Genomic DNA, 23215 nt, shown 5'->3' with positions numbered 1-23215 from the left:
TGACTTAGCTTTATCATTATTCTAGGCACAGTTTCACTGGCTTTTCTCTCTCCTTCTGGTTCCATAGCTCAGATTCCCACTTTCTATATGGATACAAGCCATCTGTTCAACACCCAACATGCACGCCTGGCTCCTCCTTCCCTGGCCCAGCAGCAAGGATTTCAGCCAGGACTCTCACAGGTACTTGGGGCAGGCATAACAAACTGCGGATCTGTGAGCCAGCTGCAGCCATGCTGTGGCCTTGGAGTGGAGTCGTTCTGCAGAAGCGTTTCACCAAGGCATTCCCCTCTTCTGGAGTGTTAGAGATGTAACACCAAGGGCTGGCTGGCTGCCCGCCCGCCTGCCCGCCTGCCTTGGAAGCCCTCCCCAGCCTCACTCTCTTTCCTCGTCATTCACTCACAGACTCAGAAGAAAGCTCAGAGTGAGCCCGTGCTGGGGTGGAGTGGGTGAAATGTAGGTAGAGGTGTGGAAAGGTGTGTCATCTCTTGAGAGGAAGATGGAGGGTATGTGGTGTGCTTAGGATGGGGCAAGGGAGTGCGGGTGGTGACCACCACATCGATGTGGCTCCCAGCAGATTTCTTTGGGGCAATCCCAACAGGCTTCTCCCCCAGGTTCTTGATTGATTGATAGCATTTGTATGCTGCAAAACTTGGCTTGCATTCTGAATCAGGACTCAGTTGTTCTCCATTTAAAATGCTTCTATCCAGCCTAACCAGTGAGCTGTGGCCACAGCTGGTGGCTCATATATTTGGTATTTGATCGCCTCTCTGTCAGATGCAAGACCTGGGGCGCCTGCTCCAGTCCATTGTTCTTATAAGCCCAAAGTCCAGCACAAACATTGCTGATAATTCCCATTACTTTTAACTTTCTAGCAACTGGAGGATCGCGTACAGTTTTTGTGAAGCCCAAAGGCTATGCTTCTACTTGCTCAGAGGCAAAGTTTCAGTTGTGTTCCCTGGCAGTCCCTTCACTTTACAGCATTTCCAGTTAAGTGAATCTCAAGTAGCAGTGCTGTAAAAGGACCTCTCTTTGCCAGTGGCCTTGAGGAGCCACCTTGACAGAGTAGACTGGCTGGATGGGCTTGACTTGCAGCCTTTTTCAGTGTCCAGGTGTTTGTGGTCTGTGGCCATTAAATCACTTCTCTTCCTTGCAGCCTACTTCGGTTCAGCAGATACCAATCCCCATATATGCCCCATTGCAAGGTCAGCATCAACCCCAGCTAGGATTAGGAGCAGCACCTGCTGTCTCCCAGGCTCAGGAATTGTTCAACTCTTCATTACAGCCCTATAGGTAAGTGTTCTGAAGGGATAACGCAAAATCTGGAAACAGAAATCCTTTGTTTTTAGCCCTTTCCTCCAGTATTCCGTTCGTCTTCATTAGTGCAGTAGTGAAAAACCACTATTTTATGCCCAGAAAAGATTAAGTTCTGAAGTTGCATTGTATGAGCCAAGTTAGCCAAAACAGAAAAATGACACAAACCGTTTAGTTTAGAATGGTGTGAGTTTGTTAGGAATCAGTGTTCCAGGTTTACAAAATTGAAATACTTGGGCATGGTGAGGGCACGATTAGTGCATGGCCTGCCCACCTTCTGTCTGTCCAGAATTTCAGTGGTCTCTCTTAATTGCCCTCTGTGTGATTTCCCTCTGCTGCTCTGAGAGGAAGCATTTGAAGCGTCATGAATGTCTGGGGCGGCATTCCTACACATTCCTGTGTTGCACCTTTTCAGTTGACCTGGCTTAAAAATTATTTTAACAAGTTGAGCCAGTACAAGACAGTTGCTAGCTAAGTGGCTTTAGATTACACGTACAAGATTTTTTCTTACTCAGAAATCTGAAATCAGTGCATTTGCATGGATTTCCCCCCTATTTTCTTTCCTGGAACAAGTGATTTTCATCTGTTGTACCTTGCTGCACCTTGGAACTTTTCTTTGCAAAGGCAGCTTTTACAGCTTAGTAACATTTTGGCGGACTGACTCAGGCGAGGTTTGTTTTATAGATCCCAGCAGGCTTTTATGCAGAGCGGCCTGTCTCAGCCGTCCCCAGTGGTTCTCTCTGGCACGGCTTTGCACAACTTCCCAGCAGTGCAGCATCAGGAGCTCGCCAAGGCACAGTCCAGCCTCGCCTTTCAGCAGACTTCGAACACTCAGCCCATCCCCATCCTGTACGAACATCAGCTGGGCCAAGCGTCAGGACTGGGAGGTTCCCAGCTCATTGATACGCATCTGCTTCAGGTAAGAGAGCCAGGTTGCTTCTGGGTACATACAACACGGAAAGACACCTGCCTTGGGAAGCACTGGGTCCCCAGCCTGCGCACAGAGCAATGTGCTTTAATTATTCCAGCTCAGCAACTGGAGGAAGGTTTCCCATTACCGGGCTGGTCTTCATGTTGCATCAAAGGCACCCGCTGCCTTACACAGACAGCATCCCTGGTTGATGCGGCATGCCCTTTGACCATTTGAACGCCAAACGCTTTCTCCCACTAGTGTTTCACATATTTGAGCACTCTGTTGTGGAATTCCTCACGAATGAGACAGGTGCAGGGCAGGTGCCACCACCTCTGGCAACGGCCTGGGCCCCCCATGCCGGGCACAGTCTCCCCGACATAGCCCCGCACTGGGGTCACCCAGTTCTCCAAACAACCGCGTGTGGGGGCGTTGGGGAGGCCTAGAGGGCAGGCGGCTGCGTTGTGCAGGTCATGGTGCTGCTACGAGCGGGTCGCAAACCCAGGGCCATCTCTGGTTGAGGTTCACATGCAGGCCCCTCTCCCACGTCTTATAGTGCCCGTCCTTTGTAGGAACCCTAACCCTCATTTGGCCAGGAGGTGTTTGTGCTGCTTTTTATGTACCCTTTCAGGTATGTCTTGCAATCAATAGCCACGTGGGAAGTTTACGTAAATAAGGGGAACCTTGTAATCACATTTGCCCCTCCTGTAAGTGTAAAAAGTATGTTGAGGAGAATTGCGATGGCCCAAACGAGCGGCGCGTGTTTGTCCTGTTCTTCGCAGTAAAATGGCATTGCCTCATCACCTAGAAAATGTCGACCTCTCTCTTCTCAGGCCAGAGCTACTCTTACCCAGGCCTCCAATTTGTATTCTGGACAGGTTCAGCCGCCAGGCCAGACCAGCTTCTATAACACTGCTCAGTCTCCCAGTGCGCTCCAGCAGGTAAACTATAACACGGTAAATTGCTTTCAGTTTTACTCAGTGTCTGTGTGTGTGTGTGTGATACCGCAGTCTCATGGCAAGAGAATAGCCTGTTGAAAGCAAGGTGTCGTGTTCCTTCACACAGGCCATGTTGCTGTGCTGGATGGGAGCAACTTCAAACTAAAAATTAAATTAAAAATAAAAATGTTTTAATAAATAAATAAATAAAAATAAAACAATTCTTTAACACAGAAGAATACCTTTTGATAATAACTACCGTTTCTTTGAACTGGATACCTCAGCACAGGACTTCTGTTATCAGATGTCTTCCTTTATTACTTACACATTCTCTTGGCAAGAGATCACTGTTAAGTTTGATGTGATGCTGTTTATTCCAGTTACTGTTAGTGATGACCCTGGAACCAACAGCTAGCAAGTGCGGCTTCCATTATGCCAATGTGCGTTGCGCATTGTGTCTTGCAAGAGCACAGTGCAAAATAGATGTGATTTTAACTCTTCTTTTTCCATTATGGGAAGGAATGCTCAAGAACTGTAACTTTTAACCAGCAACCCAAATAACCATCGAGTTTGAAAGGAGAAGGCCAAGCTTGCTGTTGGTGGCGCACTGCAAACATTGGTTGAAGTGGTGCCAGCCTATAAACAACATTAGGACATAGGCCACCTGGGATTTCTGTTCTCTAGAATCCCCTGAGCTGAACTGAGGGCTCCATTCTTTTCTTTGGTTGCAAAGGATATTGGGCATCATCTGTTGACAGAATAGCCTTGCAATGGCTAGTGATGTGGCACTTGGCTTTGTTGTCCGGTAGTTTCTGAGCAGAGGCATTTGTGCAGTGCGCGTATTTTCACCCTTCCCCTGGCACTTCACGCACTTGGCTTCGCCTGGCGGTCCGTCACCTCTCCCTTGGGTTTGTGCCTGGACAATGAGGATGCTAATCCCCAAGGAGGAGGGCCCCTGGCTGACGTCCTGCTAAGAAGGCAGGCTGGTGGTAGTTCAACAGGCCCTCCAGTAGATGAGGAGACCCGGGTTGCCTCCCCAGTTTACTGTCAGAATGGTGAGCGAATGCCAAGTCAGGTGCTGCATAAATAGATGCCTGTGATGGAGCCATGCACGAGCAGGGCAAATTGGCATTTATTGCAGCGACCTGGGAAGATTAGTTCCAGGCAGGTGGACTTCTCAGCTGTGTTGGCATGAGTACGCCATTCAGCAGCAAAATCAGTATTTCCAGCATGCTTACTCTATCCTCCATCCAGAGAAAGATTGCTGGGGCAGCTCACAAAGACCATTGATATTAAAACAGGCTAATTCATTAGAGAGTAAGGTTTGCGGTAACCTTTTTTACACTACCTTTTTGCTAGGCTAGGCTGTCCGTCATCTTGAGTATGAGCTCCAGTCTTGTGCATCCTCTTGTCCTACCTGTCAGGGATGGCTTCACTGGGAGTCCTGCACTGAGCAGGGGGTAGGCTTGATGGCCCTCTGGCGCCTTCCAACTTCCAGCTGCACTATTCTATAAATGTCCCCCATTTTTGGTCCCTGAGATGGGCAGTGATCAGGGAGAGTTGTTTCTGTAAAGGAAGCTCATCCCGGGACGTCTTGCCACATAGGCTTGCCTTGCTCCAACATTTGTTTTTTCAGTACCAGGTAAAGCACTTCTATTTGCTCAGAGAAATTTAGTTCTGTGTTTTTATCTTTGTGATTCTGTATATGGCTTGTGTTAACTGCCTGTGTTTTAAGGTTCTGTTTTATGTTTTAATATTTAATGACCATTGATTCTTAATTATTAGCTGTTTTGAGACTGGGATTGAAGAGGATTTAATATTTAAATTTATTTCAAATAAATTTAAGACCATGCCGATATTGCCAAGGCATTTCAAGTTTTTCTAAAGCACAAGTTGACTCTAAGGAAGCCCAAATCCTACTTCAGAAACTTGCATGTTCAAGGGAATTATGGCAGCAGTAAGAAAAGGTTACAGGGAGAGGAGCAGAGGGAGAATTCCTTCTACGAAGAACCCTGTGCAGCTCTAATGTGTTTTCTGAATAATAAACTCTGCCCACATTAAGTTTTGTTCTTCAGCCCCAAAGGACAGGAATGTGGATGTTGCTTCTTTTCCAAGGCAGTGGAGAACAGCCGCATGTAGAGCGCAGAATGCACGCGGCAGAAACAGCTTTGTTTTGATGAACCTGCATTACCAAGGTGCACCTTTCAGGCTCACTCTTCCTCCTGTTTTTCCCCAGGTGACAGTACCTATACCAGGATCACAACTTTCTTTGCCCAACTTCGGATCCGCTGGTCAGCCTTTAATCGCTCTTCCACAGACCCTGCAGCCGCCACTGCAGCACACCCCCCCACAGCCTCCCGCTCCGAGCCTGAGTCGGCCGGCGCAAGTGGGCCAGCCCTTCCGAGGGCTCATTCCAGCTGGAACCCAGCATGGCATCATAGCAGGCAAGGTAAATGCATTGCCGTACATGCTGATGGACTTCCTCTGCCAGGCACCTGCAGGTATAGCAGTAGCTCGGGAGGCTGATGCCTTGATCCTTACAGTCCGCAACCAAATTAAGTGAAAGGGGCAAGGTTGGAACTATTCTGGGATTCAGAGCCATGTGCCGGTAAAATGTATCTGGTGGTGGGCATTGTCATTCTGCCTAGCCTGGCCTTCTTAGCGCCCCACCTCTCCACCCTAAACCATCCTGCTGTGCCCAGGCGGACTGACTGGTGGGTGCATATAGCCCGGGAAAAGAGGGGCTGTGCTGGGCGCTAGCCCTCTGGAGGGCCTGGCGAAGCCCTGGAACAGCATGGTGATGGAGCTGCTCTTTGACCATAGCAAAGTTTTACCTGTCTGCCTGCCTAACAACATGGAGACACGTGTAGAGACTCTTTGCTGCTATCTGCCCAAAGCTCATCAGGTCTAACTCTTGCAAGTCTCAGTAGGGGAACAATAGGGATGTCCTTAATTCACTCATGTATAGGGATTAAAGCTAACTCTGTCTGGGTTTGTTGGGTCTGTGCTAGGCCTGTGACAGTCTCTGTTCCGTTGGGAAAGGCCGGACACAAGGGCATCCCTGGAGAAAATGCTCCGTGGTAGAATCTGCCCAGGGAAATGGGTGGGAGCCCAGGAAAAGCGGCCTCCCTCCTGTGCATGTCCAGCGGGATTTCCTTGGGCTCCGAGTTCTTTTAGGGGGTGCGTGCTTCGCTTTTACTTCTGTCTATGCAGGGTCAGTGGTGCTTCCAGGTCTGTGCTGGCTCGCTTTGTGCATACATAAAAATGCATGTCTGAATACACATTAGTGCATTAGTGTTGCACAACTTTATTCTTTTCCTTTTGACTCTCTCAAGATGGGTAATAACCGTGGAAGATGATTTAATTTTCTTTGTGAATATGGAGAGGCAGGTATGCAGATTGTGAGCATAGTAGCTTTAATATGCCAACTCGGACCACACGCAGCAGCCAAACTCTTTCCCCTGGAGGGCAAAAGGAACGCTTCCTTGCTCTCTTCTGGGTTGCAGCTTCTTTGCTCTCGTCTCCTTTATGCTTTACTCGGGAGACATGCAGTGGACTTTACTCATGCAAGAGCTGCATGCTGATCTGTCTTCACTGCTGAGCATTTATTATTAGCTGGCACAGAAGTTCCATCCCTGGGAGTGTAAATCCTAATACATCCAAGTAAGAAAATGATCAACTGCTTTAATTCCAATCTGTTTGGAATCCGATCTGGAAATTCTAGGTTAGTTTAAGCACTCTAGTAAAGGCCTTGTGAAGATTATAGCTCTCATAAAATGATGAACTTGGTGTTTTCTTCAGATGGCAGAAATGGACCTGAAAGCCTTCGGAAGTGGCATTGATGTTAAGCCTGGCACACCTCCAGTTTCTGGGCGAAGCACCACTCCAACTTCTAGTCCCTTCCGGTAAACAAGTCTTTTCAAACAAGGCAGCTTGGAAAGGGATCCAATGGTGGGGGGGAATACCAGTACTGAGCTAAATGCTTGCATAATGGTGCCGCTTTGGCAACAGATAACAGTATAAAAGTGCTTAATAACTAAGCATAAATAAAGTCTGTGGTTTGGAGAAACATTTGTGATTCTAGACTAGTTTGTGCAGAATATGGTCTGGGCAAGAATGTTTAAGTGGACAAAGCATTTTAACAATGTGGAATAAAAAACCATGCTACGTATCTTTGACTTCTAAAATGTCCTGGCTTTTGTTTTGTTTTGATTTTTTTTTTAATGACGCGTTCCTGGGGATAGGAGGAAGTGGGTGGCTTGGCTTTGAATACATGTTTTAACATTGCCGGTTGTAGATAAGCGTTTTGGCCTCTGTTGCCATCCATCGCTTCAGGATTTTGCTGTTCGGCTTCCTTTCTTGTAAAGAGATTATATCAATGATTGTTGAGCTTCTCTGGACTTGGATGGAAAGGGGAACACATTTGGAAACAGGGCAATTTATTTTGCAGGAACTGTGAAGACAGAATGGCTGCACACTTGCCAAATTTCCATTTATTTCAGCAGAACTTACACAGGTGTGTTTCTGCAGGATTGTCCCTCAAATATGCATGAATGCCAACAAGCTCTTAACTATGATACGGACATTGTATGCTGCTCGTGAAAGCCTTACACTCTTTGGTGAAGTGTCCTAAATCTAATGAAGAGGCTGTTGCTTCGAACCACTTGTTATCCCACTATGCATTTTTCTACATAGCCACTACATTGAAACCTGAGTAAGCCCCTACCCATGCTGGATTAAGCCATCATAGAGCACATGTCCCTTGGTATTTCTCACCAAGCCTTTGGTCACAGATTGAAGTAGCAATGACTGGTTAGGGCCGGTGTTGTACTAGGGTTTCAGATCACCCCAAATCTCCTGAGGTGAGTGAAATGGAACTTATCTGTTGAAAGACATTTCAGAATGTCTTAAGTCCTACCTGTCTTTCTAGCATTGCTTGGAATTCACAACTTCTGAGGAAGGCAAGAAAAGGGAGGAGGGCAGAAAGTAGTTGGATGGTATCCAGAGAGCTGCCTGAAAGTATCTGCATTCATCCAGGAGAATCACTGTTGTTCTGGCTGGAGCCATATTCCAGACTGCCCTTTAGAATCGCCCTCTCTTTCGGAGGCAGTCTGCCAGGCAGCCTTGGGCCACAGGTACTGCCTGAGGAAGAAGAGTCCCCCTTCAGCTCCTGTAACTAGGTTCATGCTTCATTAGAACCTGCCAGTTGCTAGCAGAGTCAGGGGTAGAATTGTAAAGCACACTGGAGTACAAAGTCAGTGGAAGTCAAAACAGACGGTGGTACCTGGTGTTCAAAGGGCTTGGACTGGTGCTTCCTTGCGGATGAAGTCCTGTGACGAAGTCGCAGAAAGTGGAGAGCACAGGTGTCCAGAGCGCTGGGGGCAATGCTTAAAGTGTGGCGGCCACTCGGGAGGGGGAACTACCAGTATTGTATCAGAAGTGTTTGCTGGGTGATAGCACGCTTCTCTTTGGCCCTGTGCAGAGCAACAGTATGATATCAATCTCTTGCTGGACTAGGGAAATTCTATGGAAATTGTACCCTGCCTATTCATGTCAAGATAGCTTATTAGAAAAATTAGCACAAAAGACAATTTCCCTAATCCAAGATTCCTGTTGGGTGACAGCAACCGGCGTTACTCATCCCAGCACCAGTTCCTGGGCTGCCTGACACAGATTTTTTTGTGGGGGCAGGTGGCACACGCAAGAGCATCCAGCAGAGCGCGCTCCTCAGTCCTGCTTTTAATCAGCAGCCTGGGAACTGGTTGCGCCTGGGTGGTTTTGTGGCACGCAAGCCCAGAAATTGAGTTCTTTATGGATTAGATATCCAGGGGTAACCTAGCAGCAGGCATGGGCCTGCTGGCTCTGTGGATGGAGGAAGCACAAAGAATGTGCAGAAAAGACTCTGACACAGGACTTTCCAACGGGAAGAGGAGCACAAGGGTCCAAGAAGGCAAAACGGTGTCTTTTGTCTTCAGCCACCCAGGAGTTAGGATGACTGTCAAATCCATTTGTACTTCAGTTGCTGCAACAATTCTTGGTGTGATTGTGGAGTTACTGGAACTGGCATGCCTGTTCCCTCGTGGAAATTCAAATGGATATGGTATAGATACAAGCAGTATTTGACCAGTAGGTTTTTGGGTATTCTTTAGTTAATTAAATACACAAGTGGCTATTTGTTCAGAAATAAGATGGTTCAGGATATACCTTCTGCATGCCTGTAATGTGACAACTGTATGCCTTTTTCTTAAGATAACACTTGGATTTGTGTGAAGAACTGCCAGTATGCAGGCGATCTTCCTGCAGAGTGATCTGAATCCAGAAGAAATTGCCAGAGTATTACTGAATAAATGCAGTTAATCTAATTGCTCTCATTATGTGAATGGTGGTAGGGAATTCAGCAGTTTCCCTGTGTTGGCTGCAAACAGCATTTACTAAGTAATACTCAGTGTTTCTTCTTGCTTCAGGTAGCATATGAAGCTTGCAAGCAAAAGGTATCCCTGGCATGATACTCTGTGTGTTTTCTCTCTAAGGGCCGCTTCTACAAGTCCGAACAGTCAGTCGAATAAAATGAATACCATTGTCTACCAGAAGCAGTTTCAGTCGGCAGCCGTGAGGATGGCCCAGCCGTTTCCTCCTCAATTCACACCCCAGGTGGGCAGCAACTGGCTTTGTGGCAGTGGGTTCAGCTCAAGAACTGTTAACTGCTCGCATCTCAGATTCTTGGTTAAGTGTGATTTCCATGATTGTGCATCTAGTTCATTTATAGAGTCTGGTTGCTGGACAAAAACACTTTCCTTCCGTTTTCCAACGCCTGTGCTCCTGAAACTGAGAGACTGGACAGCTCTGAGCAAGGCATTCAGCACAGGCGCTTCCAGGCAGCACTCACTGCAACTGAGCGTGAAACGGGCGCAAGGAAAGGAGCAAGCAGGGTCCGAAGGAAGGGTCCCCGTGTGCGCCTCAGGGCTCCGACAGACACGTAGGGTGCAGCACTCCAGAAAGGTCTCCTGTGCGGAAGGCTGGGCTGTGTGCAAGGGGGCAGAGGACCTCTTGTGCAGCCCCCACGCTCGTCATTCCAGCGTGTGCAGAAATCCCCGGTGAATTGCGTGCCGTCAGCCACTTGCCTGAAATGCAGCTGCGAAGCGGTATTCCAAAAGGGTGACGTTTTCTAAAGAAGTGTCCTTTAAAAGGGGCGCTCTTTCGGTAAAGCGCCGCATAGGGAGGAGCGAGATCTCGGGGGCGTTGCACATCCCGTGGAGGAGTGCTAGCTTTCCCTCGTCATCCAGAGCCTAGCTTTTTGCGTGTCCCTGTTTCTTGGCCTCTCCTAGAGGCCGCCTCTCTCTTTTCCCCTCCTGCCCACTCCCCACATGGTCCCCGTGCCGAGGCCGTTTTTATTCACCGCACGCAGCTCGGAGCTTGCCGCCCAGCGCTCCCCAGGCATGCTGGTGACAGGGCCTGCAGCCGCAGCGTGTCACTGGCCGGTGGCAGAGGCCTGCTCCCTGCAGGGCAGCCCCGCGTGATCAGGCTGGCGGCTTCCTAACGGCTAAATGTCTCTCTCTTTGTTGTTTTCTTCCCCCACGTAGATTCTCTCTCAGCCTAACCTGGTCCCTCCATTGGTAAGAGCCCCACATACTAACACCTTCCCAGCACCTGTTCAGAGGCCGCCGGTGGCACTGGCTAGTCAGGTGCCGCCTCAGATGACCACAGGCCTTTTGAGCCACCCTCGTTTGCCACACGTGGCCAGGGGTCCCTGTGGATCACTCTCTGGAGTCAGAGCCAGTCAGGCCCAGGCTGCGATGAAGGCTGAACAAGACATGAAGGTTAGTATTTTTGGGCGGCCATGCTGTGTTAACCACAGTCAGTCTCAACCGTTGGCAAGGCAAGGTGCTGCTCTTTGCTTGAGATGCCGATGCCCCGTTTAGCAGTGGCCACGCAGGGATGGAGAGCCAGAGCTGCGCCTCGGGGATCGCCCCAGTTGCAGTTAAACCCTGGAAGGAGGCAGGGACCCATTGCGCTGCCAGCGTCCCGGAGGATGTGCCTTTCTTTGCTGTATGTGTCCACCCTCTGTCCGCAATCCGGGGATTGCGCTTATTCTCGATGGCCTCCTCCCTTTAATCGAAGGGCATTCAGAAATACTTGGAATCGCTCGCGTGTGGCTGCATTTCACCTCATGACTTTACCGAAAAGCACGTGGAGACGCTTCTGGATGAAGCGAGGCACTCTTTCCCTCAGACGTGATGCACTCTGTGCAGGAATGCATGAGGCAAAGGAAATCGGAGATCTGTCAGGCCAGGTGGTTGCTAGTCAGGGTGGAACTTCCTCAGTTTCCTGTGGCGCTCCCCCCTGTCCCCCCCCCCATGAAGGAAGGGTCTCCCTGAGACCTGCACTTCTTGGCTGTGGCCTTGTTTTTGTTGTTTGTCTTCAGTCAACGCAGTAGCCGGTGCTTCTATTAAACGGATTCTGCTAGTTGTTGAAGTCCCCACTGGAGGTCTTTATGGAGCGGATGTAAGGGGATTGCATTGATTTATATATTTATTTGGTGCTGAAGAGGAACTGAGGGTTGGGCAGGAGCCCCTCCCAAAGCAAGTTCCATGCATGTGATGCACAGTGACCACGAAGAAGAACTAACCGTGGAAATAAAAAGCTGCTTCCAGTCGAGAGCTGAATTCCCAAAGATTGCATTCCATAAGCAAAACCCACAGGTTTTGCAACAAAGGTTAGTGCTCCCCAACCAAGCGGTAATAAGCAGAGATCTCATTTCTGGAACAGGGCCGAACAGCAGGGCTGGTCCCAGTCCAGAAATACACATTTCCATTTCTCTTTGGACTCCATATAAGACGTATTACGTGCATTAAACGGAACTACAGCTGACTAACAAAAGCAGACTCTGAAAGCAACCCTAATTCAGTCACATGCTGGGTGGCCTGGGCAATTAAAGCGATCTTAACACAGTGCTGGAAAGAAAACAGATTTGGGACCAGACCAGCCTTGCTGGGGCACCAGGTGGGGAAATTAGACTTGCCAGAAAAATCTTTCCTTTAGCTGCTGCTTCCTGCAACAGTAGGACCCGTGGAGAGCGTTTGAGGAACTAGGTGCAGAGGTCATGGCCTTTTAGTTAATACAGCTTCCGGTCACATCACAGAAAGTTAACAAATGTGTATCTCTGTAATCTTGCTCCCTGTTCCGTAGTTTGCTTGTCTCAGTGGCAAAAAGCAGCAGCCTCAGCCCAGCTTAGCGTGCTCATGTTCGGAGAGCATCGGGCAACATTCGGGTTTTCTCTCTGGCTCAGGGAAGATTCTCAATAACCAAGTGTTCATGACATCTTGAAGAAGGGGATCCTGGCCTTTTCTATGGCAAATAGCAAATTTCATTCTGTCCAATAAAATTGTATCTAGAATTTTGAATACCGTATGGAAGGAGGTGTATAGTGTTTAAAAATGCTTCAAACTGCATGTCTGGAAATTCTGGTTGCAGTTTCTGATGAAAATGTTTGTTTATAATATTTTTACCCGTCCTTAACAAACGCCTCAGGTCGGCTTACAACGTAAATAAAACATACCAATAAATAAACCCAACACATATAACAAGCATAATAAAATGTGACTGAGCATGACCATTAAAAACTTAGCTAAAATATTTAAGTACTGAAAATTATGATTGATCCAAAAGTTGCTGATATTAACAGGTATTTCTTTGGAGGCTGGTAGCTGCCTTTCATTTTTTTAAAAAAAATATGGTTCAGTGCTGGAAGTGTACAGCTGAATTGCAAAGAAGAAATGCTTAATTAAGAGTGAGAGCTGCCCCGCCTTTTCCCCCCTTTCCCTTAAGTTCCCGGTCTATAAAATACACATTTGATGAGCGGCCTGTTTCACATGAGTAGATGCCTTTGGACCAGTTTGCACAGTCAGAACCGCCCAGTACAGCTTATTCAGGCCACAGTGGGTTGCCACTTATCCTGGCGGGCATTTTGAAGGGTTGGGTTGTAAGTAGTTGAACTGAAAAACTTGGTTAAGGGGGAAATCCATAACATGGATATTGTGTTTTAAGTGTTTTTCTCAGCTGTATGTGGAAATTACTTTTACTGGACTACTTGGAAATATCTAAAGGCACAGCAGCTCAGTAGCATGTGCTTCCCTGATGCGGTAGAGACTTTAAGGGTGTAAAATGAAAGCTCTGAAGGACTTGCCCTCTTGTGATTGCCTGCTCACCACTCAGGCCCCCCAGATGTTCCCAGGTTTCTCATATCCTGCTCGTGAAGCCCGTAGGGCGGGAGAAGTGGCAGACGTGAGCATTGCCTCAGGGCCCCCAAGCCCCTGTGTTGTCACTCCTTCGGCTCACACACAGTGGGCTGCAGTGATCCTGCAGTGCAGGGCGGTGTCTTCATGCAGTAAAAGGTCGGGCTCTTTCCCTCGTCTTTTTGCGTGCAGGGTCTGACGGTGGAAAATGTACGACGCTTGGAACATTCTAAGCTGCCCTCAACATAAGCAGTAGTGGTGCTCGTTGAGGGAAATATGGCTGACATTACCTTGTTGATACAGTTGAGGGAAATAAGAGAGGTGTGTTGAGGAGCACAGAATTTCTTGTGTATTGGTTGCTGGTTCTGGTGGTGTTCAGCAGTGTGACCAGCCTCGCCTATTTTCTTGTACTTCGGCATCTGTGCTGGGAAGAGAATGTGGCAGAATCCATTGTGAGACCAGTTCAGTCAGGGAAGTTGGCCCCTGAGCTCGTGCTTATTCTCCAGCACCCTGCCCAGCAGAATTTCTCTTGGCAGGCCCTGATAGTACCATAGCAGTGAGCACAGGTCTCCTTGGTCGTGCCTCCTGCAGCAAGTGGTTACCTGCATCGAGCGAGAGCTGGTGTTCAGAGTGGAGGGCATTTTGCCCCTTCTAACTTCTGCACTGCCTCTAGTGGGATCTAGATCCATGGGAATTCCACATACCAGAATACAGTGCGTTGCCATGAGCATTTTTTTCTGGCATTGAGGTAACTACGCATATTGGGGGAGAAATTCCAATATGTATGAGGTACTATAGCACATGGGTACAATTTTGCAATTTGGAGATGCTTGACTGGGACTCTCTTAAATTATGAGCACAGAATAGATGGATGTTGTTTTGGTTTCTCCTCTGTTTAAAACAGCTTTCTTTTTTCTTAAGGCAAAGCAGAGAGCAGAAGTCCTTCAGTCCACCCAAAGATTCTTCTCTGAACAACAGCAGAGCAAGCCACCTGGAAGCAAAATACCGAAAGTGGGCGACAGCGGGAATAAAGCCCCCGAGACGATAGCAGACTCCTCCTCAGGGGCCTGTCCAGACAAAGTGGAGGAGAAGCAGAGTGCCACCCCTGCAGCAGCCCCAAAGCCTGTTAGGACTGGACCAATTAAGCCTCAGGCCATCAAGACTGAAGAAACGAAGTCATAAATGCTGTGCCCGTTCGTGTCCATATGGGGAGTGAACTGACAGCGGCACAAATGTGTGGCCCAGAGGGCAAGGCATGCGTGACCCTCCAAGCCACGAGTGGCATACAGACTCTGATGGGGATGGCTGCAGGCCCAAAGGGCCCGGGGATCTTGGGGCTTGTAGCTTCCATGCAGCCGCATGAACGAGCATGGCCTCTCTGCTTTCCAAGGACGCAAAATGAAAAATAATGCTCTTGAGTCGTCTTATTTTTCCGAAGGTATATGCTCTTCAGTTTGTTTGCTGCTGTTTCATTTTGGAAAGGGAGACAGATGGACAAGGCCATGCTGGAGAGAAATAAATTTGCTTTCATGTTGCTCAGCATCCCAAGAAAATGTTGGACCTTAATAATGCAGCGAGAAACTTTAAGGCAGTTGATAGTCACACAGAGCCATTGAATCACCCACCCCACAAAATGTCACTCTGTGTCAGACCCCTAAAAGGCAGTGTTGCTGCAGTTGGATGCGGTCCTGACCTCAGCTGGAAGGATGCTGTTCACCCTGTGACACTCTAGCAGCAGAGGGATGGAGCTGGGCGGACTCCCTCGAAGGGTTGCGTTGCCAGTCACCTTGCGCTCTCGCTCCGTCGCCCCGATCCTCCAGTGGTTTTCAGCTTATGTCTGTGTAGAGCAACAAGCACTTGACCTGGTGCCTCACGAGAGCATCCTCTGGAATGGCGCGTCCTCCTGCCAGAGCTGCATCGCACCTCTTCCTCGCTCACTGTGTGCTAAGAAATAGAATCAAGTCAAATAATGCCTTCTTAATTGTATCTTTCTAGTAGTATAGCTGTAGGGAAAGTACTGTACGATAACTTCTGTGAATGTAAAATATCCCATACCTGCTTATGATATGTAATTGTGATTGTGCTATAGCAGAGCTGTTTTAATGACGTTACTCTAGACTTTTCAGGCCATGGTTGGAAGTTAATAACAGCATCATGCGCCACCTTGGCTTCCTTTGCGTCCCCTTTGCCCTTTCCCCAGTACTTCTCTGGAACAAAGAGCAAACTAAAAGTCTAATGTGTATAATTTTGTTCAAATGATGGCAGAAGCTGGAAAGGTCTGTTGCTGCTATTGATGCCTAGTGAGATGCTATTGGTTCTTTTTATATAAATATTATAATTTGAATTTTTGGAAACTTAGCTGTGATGTCAGCTTTGAGAAAAGATATCCACTTGTACTGTGAGTTGGCATTGTACAGAAATTAACAGCCATATTGGTCTAGAAATGTTTAAACTTTTTTTTCATTTGTACAGGGGTAAGGCACTGTATTAAATATGTAAGGTCTTATTTACATGGGTTTGATTACAGAAACTAATAAAATATTCTCTACATAAACTACCTGGGAATGTCATGGTTTGTTACCCCAGTCCAAATCCCCTGAACAGGCACTGCCCGGGGAAGTTTTGGGGAAGTCTCTCTCTAGGAAGGGGTGGACCAGGGCTGATCCCCTCCCCATTCCTGCCTCACCTCCGAGCGGGCCAGTTCTTTGGATCCTGGAGGTGGGAAGAGGCTGCACTCGGCCCTCTCCGTGTCCCAGCCTGACCACCCGCGTTCCCTGCTCGCTCGGCCAGTCCCACTCCGGGGAATAGGGGCCCCGTGAAGGCCGGTCCGCTCCTGCAAGAGGGGCAGTTAAGCCACGCGCCGTCCTCCCTCGGCCAAGCTCAGGCCAGAGGGCCCGGGCCCGGTTTGGGGGGCCTCCCTCCCACGTGGGGAGAGGAAAACGCGTCCTCTGCCCGGCCTCCTGGAAAGTTATTTCGGAACGGATCGGAACGGGCCGGTGGCCTGCCTCACCGCGAGGCACCTCCTAAGGGTAGGCGTGGGGAGATCAAGAGGGCAGCCGACCGGCCCCGAGCCTCCCGTTTGCTCCGGTGGAAGGGAAACGGCCTGATCCAGGTCAAGAAGCCGAAGTCCGCTCTTCTTCCACCCTTAGGGAAAGCGGGCCAGGGCTGCGCCTTGTCGGCGAGTCCCCACCGCGCGCGCCAGCTGTGCGCCTGCCCGCCCGCGTGGGGCCGGTTGCCGGGCGGATTCCGCGGCCGGCAGCCCTTCGGCGCAGCCCCTCCCCCGCCCGGCTCCCCGCAAAAGGGGGGCCCCGCCATCTCCCGCAGCTCTCGGGCCGCCTTCAGTGCCTTGGGAAGGTCCTTTGCTGCCCCCTTGTTCCTCAGAGCGTCTCCCCACTTCTCAAGCACCGTCTCTCTCCTTGCTGCGTGCCTTTTCGCCTTTTCAGGCGCCTCCTGCTCGCCTCGCCACTTTTACCTTCCCTCAGAAATGCTGATAGTACTTTTTAAACGTGTACCCTCTCCGTTTTTGCACTCTCGACTTGCCTCTCCAGCGCCAGTGCCTTTTTTCTCCGCTCCGCCTGCTCTCGCTCGTCCTGAAGGCTTGCGTGCGTCGCGAGGCAAGATGGCTGCCGACGGACAGGCACCGGCTCCTGCGCTTGGGTGGGAAGCCTGTGGGGGGCCATTGGCAGGCCTCCACGAAGCAGGCACGCAGCCGGCGGGCTCGCTGCCCTTGCGCTGACTCTGGGGCAAGGGCCTGCATGCGGCCGAAGGCCCCGGCTTGCCCGGCTGCCCTCCCTGCCGCGCGGCATTCGCACCCCCCGCCCTTTTCTCCATCCCTGCGCAGTGCGGTGGAGTCTCCGCTTCCCACCCCGGAGGCGCGCTGGGGGCTGGTGTCCCACTTTTCCGGGACGGAGTCCTCCTGGCAGCCCCCTGCTCGCGACGGGGGAAGCCAAGGCCCCTCATGCAGCAGCGACCTTCAGGTGGGCTCCAGGAACGGCCCGGGGCACAACGGGCGCTCGCCTGGGGCGCTGCCGGCTTCAGCCCCACCACTGCCAGATCCTTGGACGCGGCCCCTTGACGGACTCGCCCTCCTCCGCCGAGCTCCGCACCCGTGCCAGGCAGGGCACCCTCCGGGAGGACACCGACCCGCCGCCTGCAAAGAAGGTAGGCCGGCGCTTGCCTGTCACCGTGCCTCTGCGTGGCCACCCGTGCAGTCACACCATGGGTGCAGTGAGTGCCTAGCTTTTTGTGTTGTGCGTGTTTGTCCTTTGTTGTGACGCTATCATGGGGACGGTCCCGCTTTGCTCAACGCAAGGTCAATACCTTGGGCTCCCGTGGGTCCCCCGTTGCACTGGGCAGCCTCACTGGAGCGAAGGGAAATGGTGGGAAGAGCCCCTCCCTTTCACGTGGATGCTGGGACGGGAGAGGTTCCCCGCCAAAACGCCACTAGCCGTCGCATCTTCCGGCAACAGGCTCCACGCGTGATGCACAGGGGACCCCTCGGAAGGAGGGTGCAGGGAAGCGAACGGCCCTTGTGCATGTAATCGATTGCTTATGTGCGGCATCTAGAATGCATTGTGCTTGTCAAGGACTGATGGTCTGGGAAGGGCAATGGACCCTCCGCACCATCGGTCGCCATGTTGAAGTCTGGGCGCTGCATCTTGCCCTGATGTTGTGAGTTGGTTGGTGCTGGTGGAAGGCATGAACATCCGTCCTTATCCATGCTAGCACTTTTGTTATGAGCGAGGAGAGGAGAGGAGGAAGGAGAGGGAGGGGAAGGGGAAGGGGAAAGAGGGGAGGGGAGGAGGGCTTCTGCCCACCGGAATGCAAAGGTGCTTCCATCTCACCTACAGAAAGGCATGCAAAGGTGCCTCCAGGGTCCCACCCAGTTCCCACTCATGAGAAGTGAAGTAGGGCCACTCAGTTGGCCAGGTGTCCATGTTCCTGCCCCACGCACTGCCGTGACCACATTCACGAAGCGCCAGCTACTCCTTGTGTAGGAAGACCGGTCTTAGGAGAAAAGCAGCATGAGTTTGCTTGTGCCAGCTGGGAGATGTGACTATCTCTGAGAAGCCAGACTTCCAGTGGAACAGGAGGGGCATGCTGAGAGCAGGTGACTGGGCCAAGAGGTGGAGGCAGAGCAACCCCAGGAAGGCCTGAATCCCGAGGAGCGGCCCTCCACACCTCCAGGGCCTGGGGAGCTTGAAGAAAGCCACTGCTTGGCCTGGCTGACCCGGGGCCGCTGAGGGGATGAAAGCACGCCAGCCGGGCTCTCTGGACAAAGGACGGGACCAGATCAAGCTGCGGGAGAGTGGGGTAAAAGGACATGGAGGGGTAGGATATAGGAATGAATAACATAAAACAAAAGGCCATCTGCAAAAGTCTGGCTGCCCCTGCTGTCTCACTGAAGACATGGATTAGTGCCGAGTTGTGCCTTCTGGAACGGCCACTCACTTTCCTGCCACGAAGCTGAGGGAGCAGCAGCAGTGTTAGAAAATGGCCGGCACATTTGACTGCAGCTCTGAGGTTCCACGGAAACCCGCAGCTGGCCTTGCCTGGCAGTCAAGTGCAATTCTCCATGCCAGAACTTGGCTGCTGGGACTGCCCCTTCCGCTCAGCGGAGGGCTGCCAGTGCTGGAGCTGGTACACGGTCGGTGACCTAGAACAGGGCATCGGCTGGAGGGGCTTCTGACAGCCCTCCGAGCAGCAGGAGCCTCAAAGGCCTCGGCTCCATGGCCTGAGCTGCTCAGTGCAACTATAATAATTAACCTGGAACATGGTCCTTCTGAGACTAGGAGGTGAACAGGAGAGGAAATTGCTCTCTCTCTCTCTCCCCCCCCCCCAAATGTACTTAGCAACCAGGTTAACTGCAAACTTGTCACGCCGCAGTGGTGATGCACTGCGGTTTTTTAAAATTGGAAAAGCCCCCGCCTGTGGTCTGCAGGGTTGGGAGTCCAGGAAAGTTGCTCACCCCAGTTTTGGACTACAGCTCCCTGCTCTCCTGGCCCTGACCTTGCTGGCTGAGGCTAATGGGAGTTGAACTCCTAAACATCAGAAGGGCACCAGGCTGAGGAAATTGGTGGTTGACAAAGAACAAACCAAAATGTTTTTCCTTGGTTCACTGAAAATTAAAGACCCACTGATCAGGAAAAGCTGAACTGAATTGATCCCCAGGTATCAAAAGACCAGACAGGTTCAGGGAAAGGGCTCCTGATGCAAGCATGCCCGGCCGCTGGAGTGCTGTGCGAGGCGTGGTCCAAGGAAATTCCCCAAGCAACACCTCGAGGGCCCACCTTGCTCGGGCACAAGCAACACCTGGTCCAAAGCAGCAGGGTAAAGAAAGCCAAGCTCACATAGCAAGACGAGGAGGGGATTCGAACGGATGCAAGCGAGCCAGTGATCTATTGATTCGCGATGCTCAAGAGATGGTGTCTGTGTTCTTAGCTTGCGTCCGAATTCCTGGAGAAAGCGAAATAGCTGTCTGGAATGGAGGGTGTGGGGGTTCGGTCAATTTGGGCCAGCTGTTCCACACGGGGAGCGGAGCCTTGTTCCCGAGGATACACAGCAACCAGAACTGGTGGCACATTATTACAAAACCTGTGACCACCTCGGTGTGGCAGACAGCTCGAGGGAACAGGTGCCGAATAAATCGCATAATGCATTGGCACAGAAGGAGCACACGATCCTCGTTGGCCTGTGAGGTCCGGGCCCCTTGCACTGAGTGCGTGCACAGTGCAGCTCCCGGCGGTGGGCTGCTGCCGAGCACAATGGATGGCCTCTTGCGCAGAGTCTCTGCAGAGCGCAGTCCAGCCGCCTGAAGCGTCTCTCTGGGCCGAGGGCCAGCACGGGTGCGAGCGGGCGCATCTTTCCAGGCAGGCGGTGTCTTGGCTTCTTCCGGAATGGGCTGGGCAGCTTTGGTCGAGGAGGCACGGCTGGAGGCTCTGCTCCCCAGTGCAGAAAACCTCGTTCCCCCTGAAGCACTGCAGGCAGCGCTGACCGAGGCGGCCCGAGTGCCCGTGGGGGCACCGTGCAGCATGACACACGCAGCTGCAGGGCTGTCCCCATAGAGCGGGAGGGGACACGTTCCGGACACCGCTCGGGGACGTGGGAGGAGGGGGGGGATTTAACGGGGGCGTGCAACAGCATCTCACGTCCATCCCTCTGTGCTCCGAGGCGGCGGGTTGCAGTCCATTGGCGGCTGACCTGTGGGGGTGAAAAGAGGGGGGTCATTCACGCCAAGGGCATGCCCGCCTCTCCGCTTGCCAAAGCACGAGTCCTGCGGGGGTTCAGCCCACGCCGGGGCTCCTGCCCTCTCTGACAAACTAGCAAGGCAATGCTTGCTTTTCTGGGTAGGCTCTGCGGACCATGATGGGTCACTGTGCTCTGTCATCATTTTCACCTCGCCCGGTTCTGTGTTTTTTCCATCTTACAGACTGAATTGCAGTTAAAACTGGCTGTGCTGACCTGAGAGGTGAAGCTGAGCTTCTTCAGCCCAGTTCCAAGGGCCTGCCTCTCTTCTGCCATGGCAGTCGTCTCGCGTTACCGGGCCGAGCCCTGATTCCGTATGCAGGACCCTGATGAGTGCGATGGGGTTTTCAAGAGCACGCTTCCGGCAGGCTTGACCTGTGATGCTGATGCCCCCCACCTGCCACACGGCCTTCTCACAGCTTGCAGGAGGGCTGCCTTAGGTGCACACGTGAGAAGGTCAAGTGTGGCTGTAAAGGGCACCTGTGCAAATCCAAGCGCTCTGGTCAGACAGCCCCTTCTGAACAGAGCTGCTTGGCAAGCGTGGCAAACCAGACGGGGTGCCAGGTCGTGTGCGAATTTGCCTTCAGGCACACTGGGAAGGGCACTACTTCCTCCCCCCTCCCCCCTCTCTCTCTCGTGCGCGCGCGCGTGTGTGTGTTATGATCTAAAACTTCTTCCAGAGATAACCAAAGGACCACACTAACAAATCCTTTGAAAGAAACTCACACCACAAGGTCAAAACTCTGCCCCAGAAAGGCTGTTGAAGGTGCTGGGTGGGACTTCGCATTCCCAGCCGCTGTGCAAAGGGCACTCGCCCGCCAGCCGGCCGACTGGCTGGCTGGCTGGATTCCCTCGCGCCCCCGGAGAAGGTGGGGCTTCTGCTGATGGGGCTGGCAACGAATCTCAATGTCCCGCAGGCCACGCCGTCACATCGCTGCGGTCCGTCGGCAGAACTCCGTCAGCTTCGCCAGGGCCTTGCAGGGCAGGATGCAGGTGGGCCACTCAGGTGTGGATTTTGACATCAGTGGTCCATTCTGATTGGCTGAGCACGGGCCTTTGATGAGGTCACACTTGTGCACCAAGCCCTTTAGGCAGGAGTTGCCGGAGGAATTCAGTCGGAGGAGTGAGTGAATCGCGTGTGCCAGGTCTGCCCAGGTGAGCTGGGCTGCCCGTGCGAAAGGCCCTGAGCTGGGCTCGGCCCCAACGAGGGGTCAGGGCCTGTCCAGGCAGGGGCCGGAGGAGCGAGGCTCCCAGCCGCTCGGGGTTTGCTTGGACGGCTGGGGCAGCGTGGCACTTCTACCAAAGCCAGTGGCCAAGCTAAGCGATTCCTCCCGAGAGAAAAAGCAAGCAGTGGTAGAAAGCAAGGCAGGAAGAGTGCGTGGCTGAGGGAGGGGGAGAGGCAGCGACTATCAGCTGCCCATGAGGGAACTGCAGCCCCAAGGGAAAGAGGGCTTCTTGCGGCAGGGACCTTCCCAACTTCTCGATGCTGATTTAACTGGACTGCAGGCTAACGGGTCAGGTCCTGCCCTCGGGGGTACCAGCTCGCCTTCAGGATTTCTCCAACGGCCCCACCCTTTCCCGAGGCCGCAGGGGCCGACTGGATTGCTGTCATTCCCTGGCGTCCATCCCACACCTCCCTTCCCCTTGTGAGGGACCCGGGGCGGCGTGCAGAGCTGCCCTGCTCTCCGTGTTATCCTTGGGTTGGATCCACTTCCCTGGACGGGCCCAGGGAGCCTCGTGGGAGGGGACAGGCCTCCTGCCTTGCCACAGAAAGCCCAGCTGCAGCACTGGCCGGCTTCTTCCCCCTCCCCCAGGCCTCTGCAGCTCCAGCCATGGGGATGCTCCTTCAGGGGCTTGTCTTTTCTGCCAGCAGCGACATGACCCTTGTCTGCAGGAAACAGTGCGTAAACCATGATTCCTGCACCGGCAACACCACTCGGCCAGTGTCTCTCGGCAGGTGTTCTCTGCCGCCCAGACAGCTTCCCCAGAAAGCAAGCAGGCGGGAAGCGTCAGCGCTCCACAGAACCCGCAACAGCAGCCAAGCAGTTCCCGCACCCAGCCATGCTTAGGACGAGCAGGCGGCTTTTGAGCCCTCCTAGACATTATCTTGCTGCAATCCCAGAATGGTAGGTTGGCAGGATGCTTGCAGTAACACAGATGAGGCACTGTGAATCCGCTGCAGAAGCGAGACTGGAATGGGACGCCTCCCTCTCCCCGCCCCCAAACCATTTTGCAGTATCGTCCTTCGGATGCCCGAGTCCCTGTAAAGCATCCGAGTCCCCAGAAAAGGCATCTGCCGGCCTGCTGGTGCTTTGATGTTCTGGCAGGAGCAGAGAGAGGCCCTTGCAGTGCAACACATCTGGTCGCTCCCCGTGCAGTCTCCAGCTCTGGCAGGATGCACCTGGAGCACATGTCCGCTTCGGCCATCCTCCACACATTCCCAAAATTGCATCCGGCAGGCAAAATGGGGCTGCGTCAAGGCAGCTTCTTGCGGAGCCAGGATTGGTGTGGACTGGCCACAACATGCTGTGCGTCATGAGCTGAGGTTCCTTCCTCGTAAAATCACCAGCCACAGACTG

General features: G+C 52.1%; 1 protein-coding gene across 12 annotated transcripts in view; it reads left to right on the top strand.

The window, feature by feature from the left end:
• The window catches only part of PRRC2C (proline rich coiled-coil 2C), a 54962-nt gene extending 39017 nt beyond the window's left edge, over window positions 1-15945 (top strand). For 3 of the 12 annotated variants that reach the window (XM_044439344.1, XM_044439349.1, XM_044439341.1), the window contains 10 exons: window positions 68-180; window positions 1154-1290; window positions 1996-2230; window positions 3055-3177; window positions 5396-5608; window positions 6961-7064; window positions 7610-7675; window positions 9690-9810; window positions 10740-10976; window positions 14313-15945. In XM_044439344.1, the coding sequence (XP_044295279.1) occupies window positions 68-180; window positions 1154-1290; window positions 1996-2230; window positions 3055-3177; window positions 5396-5608; window positions 6961-7064; window positions 7610-7675; window positions 9690-9810; window positions 10740-10976; window positions 14313-14573 (1610 nt within the window). In that variant the 3' untranslated portion in view covers window positions 14574-15945. The remainder of the gene's footprint in view (window positions 1-67; window positions 181-1153; window positions 1291-1995; window positions 2231-3054; window positions 3178-5395; window positions 5609-6960; window positions 7065-7609; window positions 7676-9689; window positions 9811-10739; window positions 10977-14312) is intronic. The other 9 variants (XM_044439346.1, XM_044439345.1, XM_044439343.1 and 6 more) reach the window with 9 other exon arrangements.
• The last annotated feature ends 7270 nt before the right edge of the window (window positions 15946-23215 follow it).

The sequence above is a fragment of the Varanus komodoensis genome, unplaced genomic scaffold (genome assembly GCF_004798865.1).
Source record: "Varanus komodoensis strain SLA01 unplaced genomic scaffold, ASM479886v1 scaffold34_3, whole genome shotgun sequence".
Classification (NCBI taxonomy): Eukaryota; Metazoa; Chordata; class Lepidosauria; order Squamata; family Varanidae; genus Varanus; species Varanus komodoensis.
This window is presented reverse-complemented; position numbering and strand designations above follow the sequence as displayed.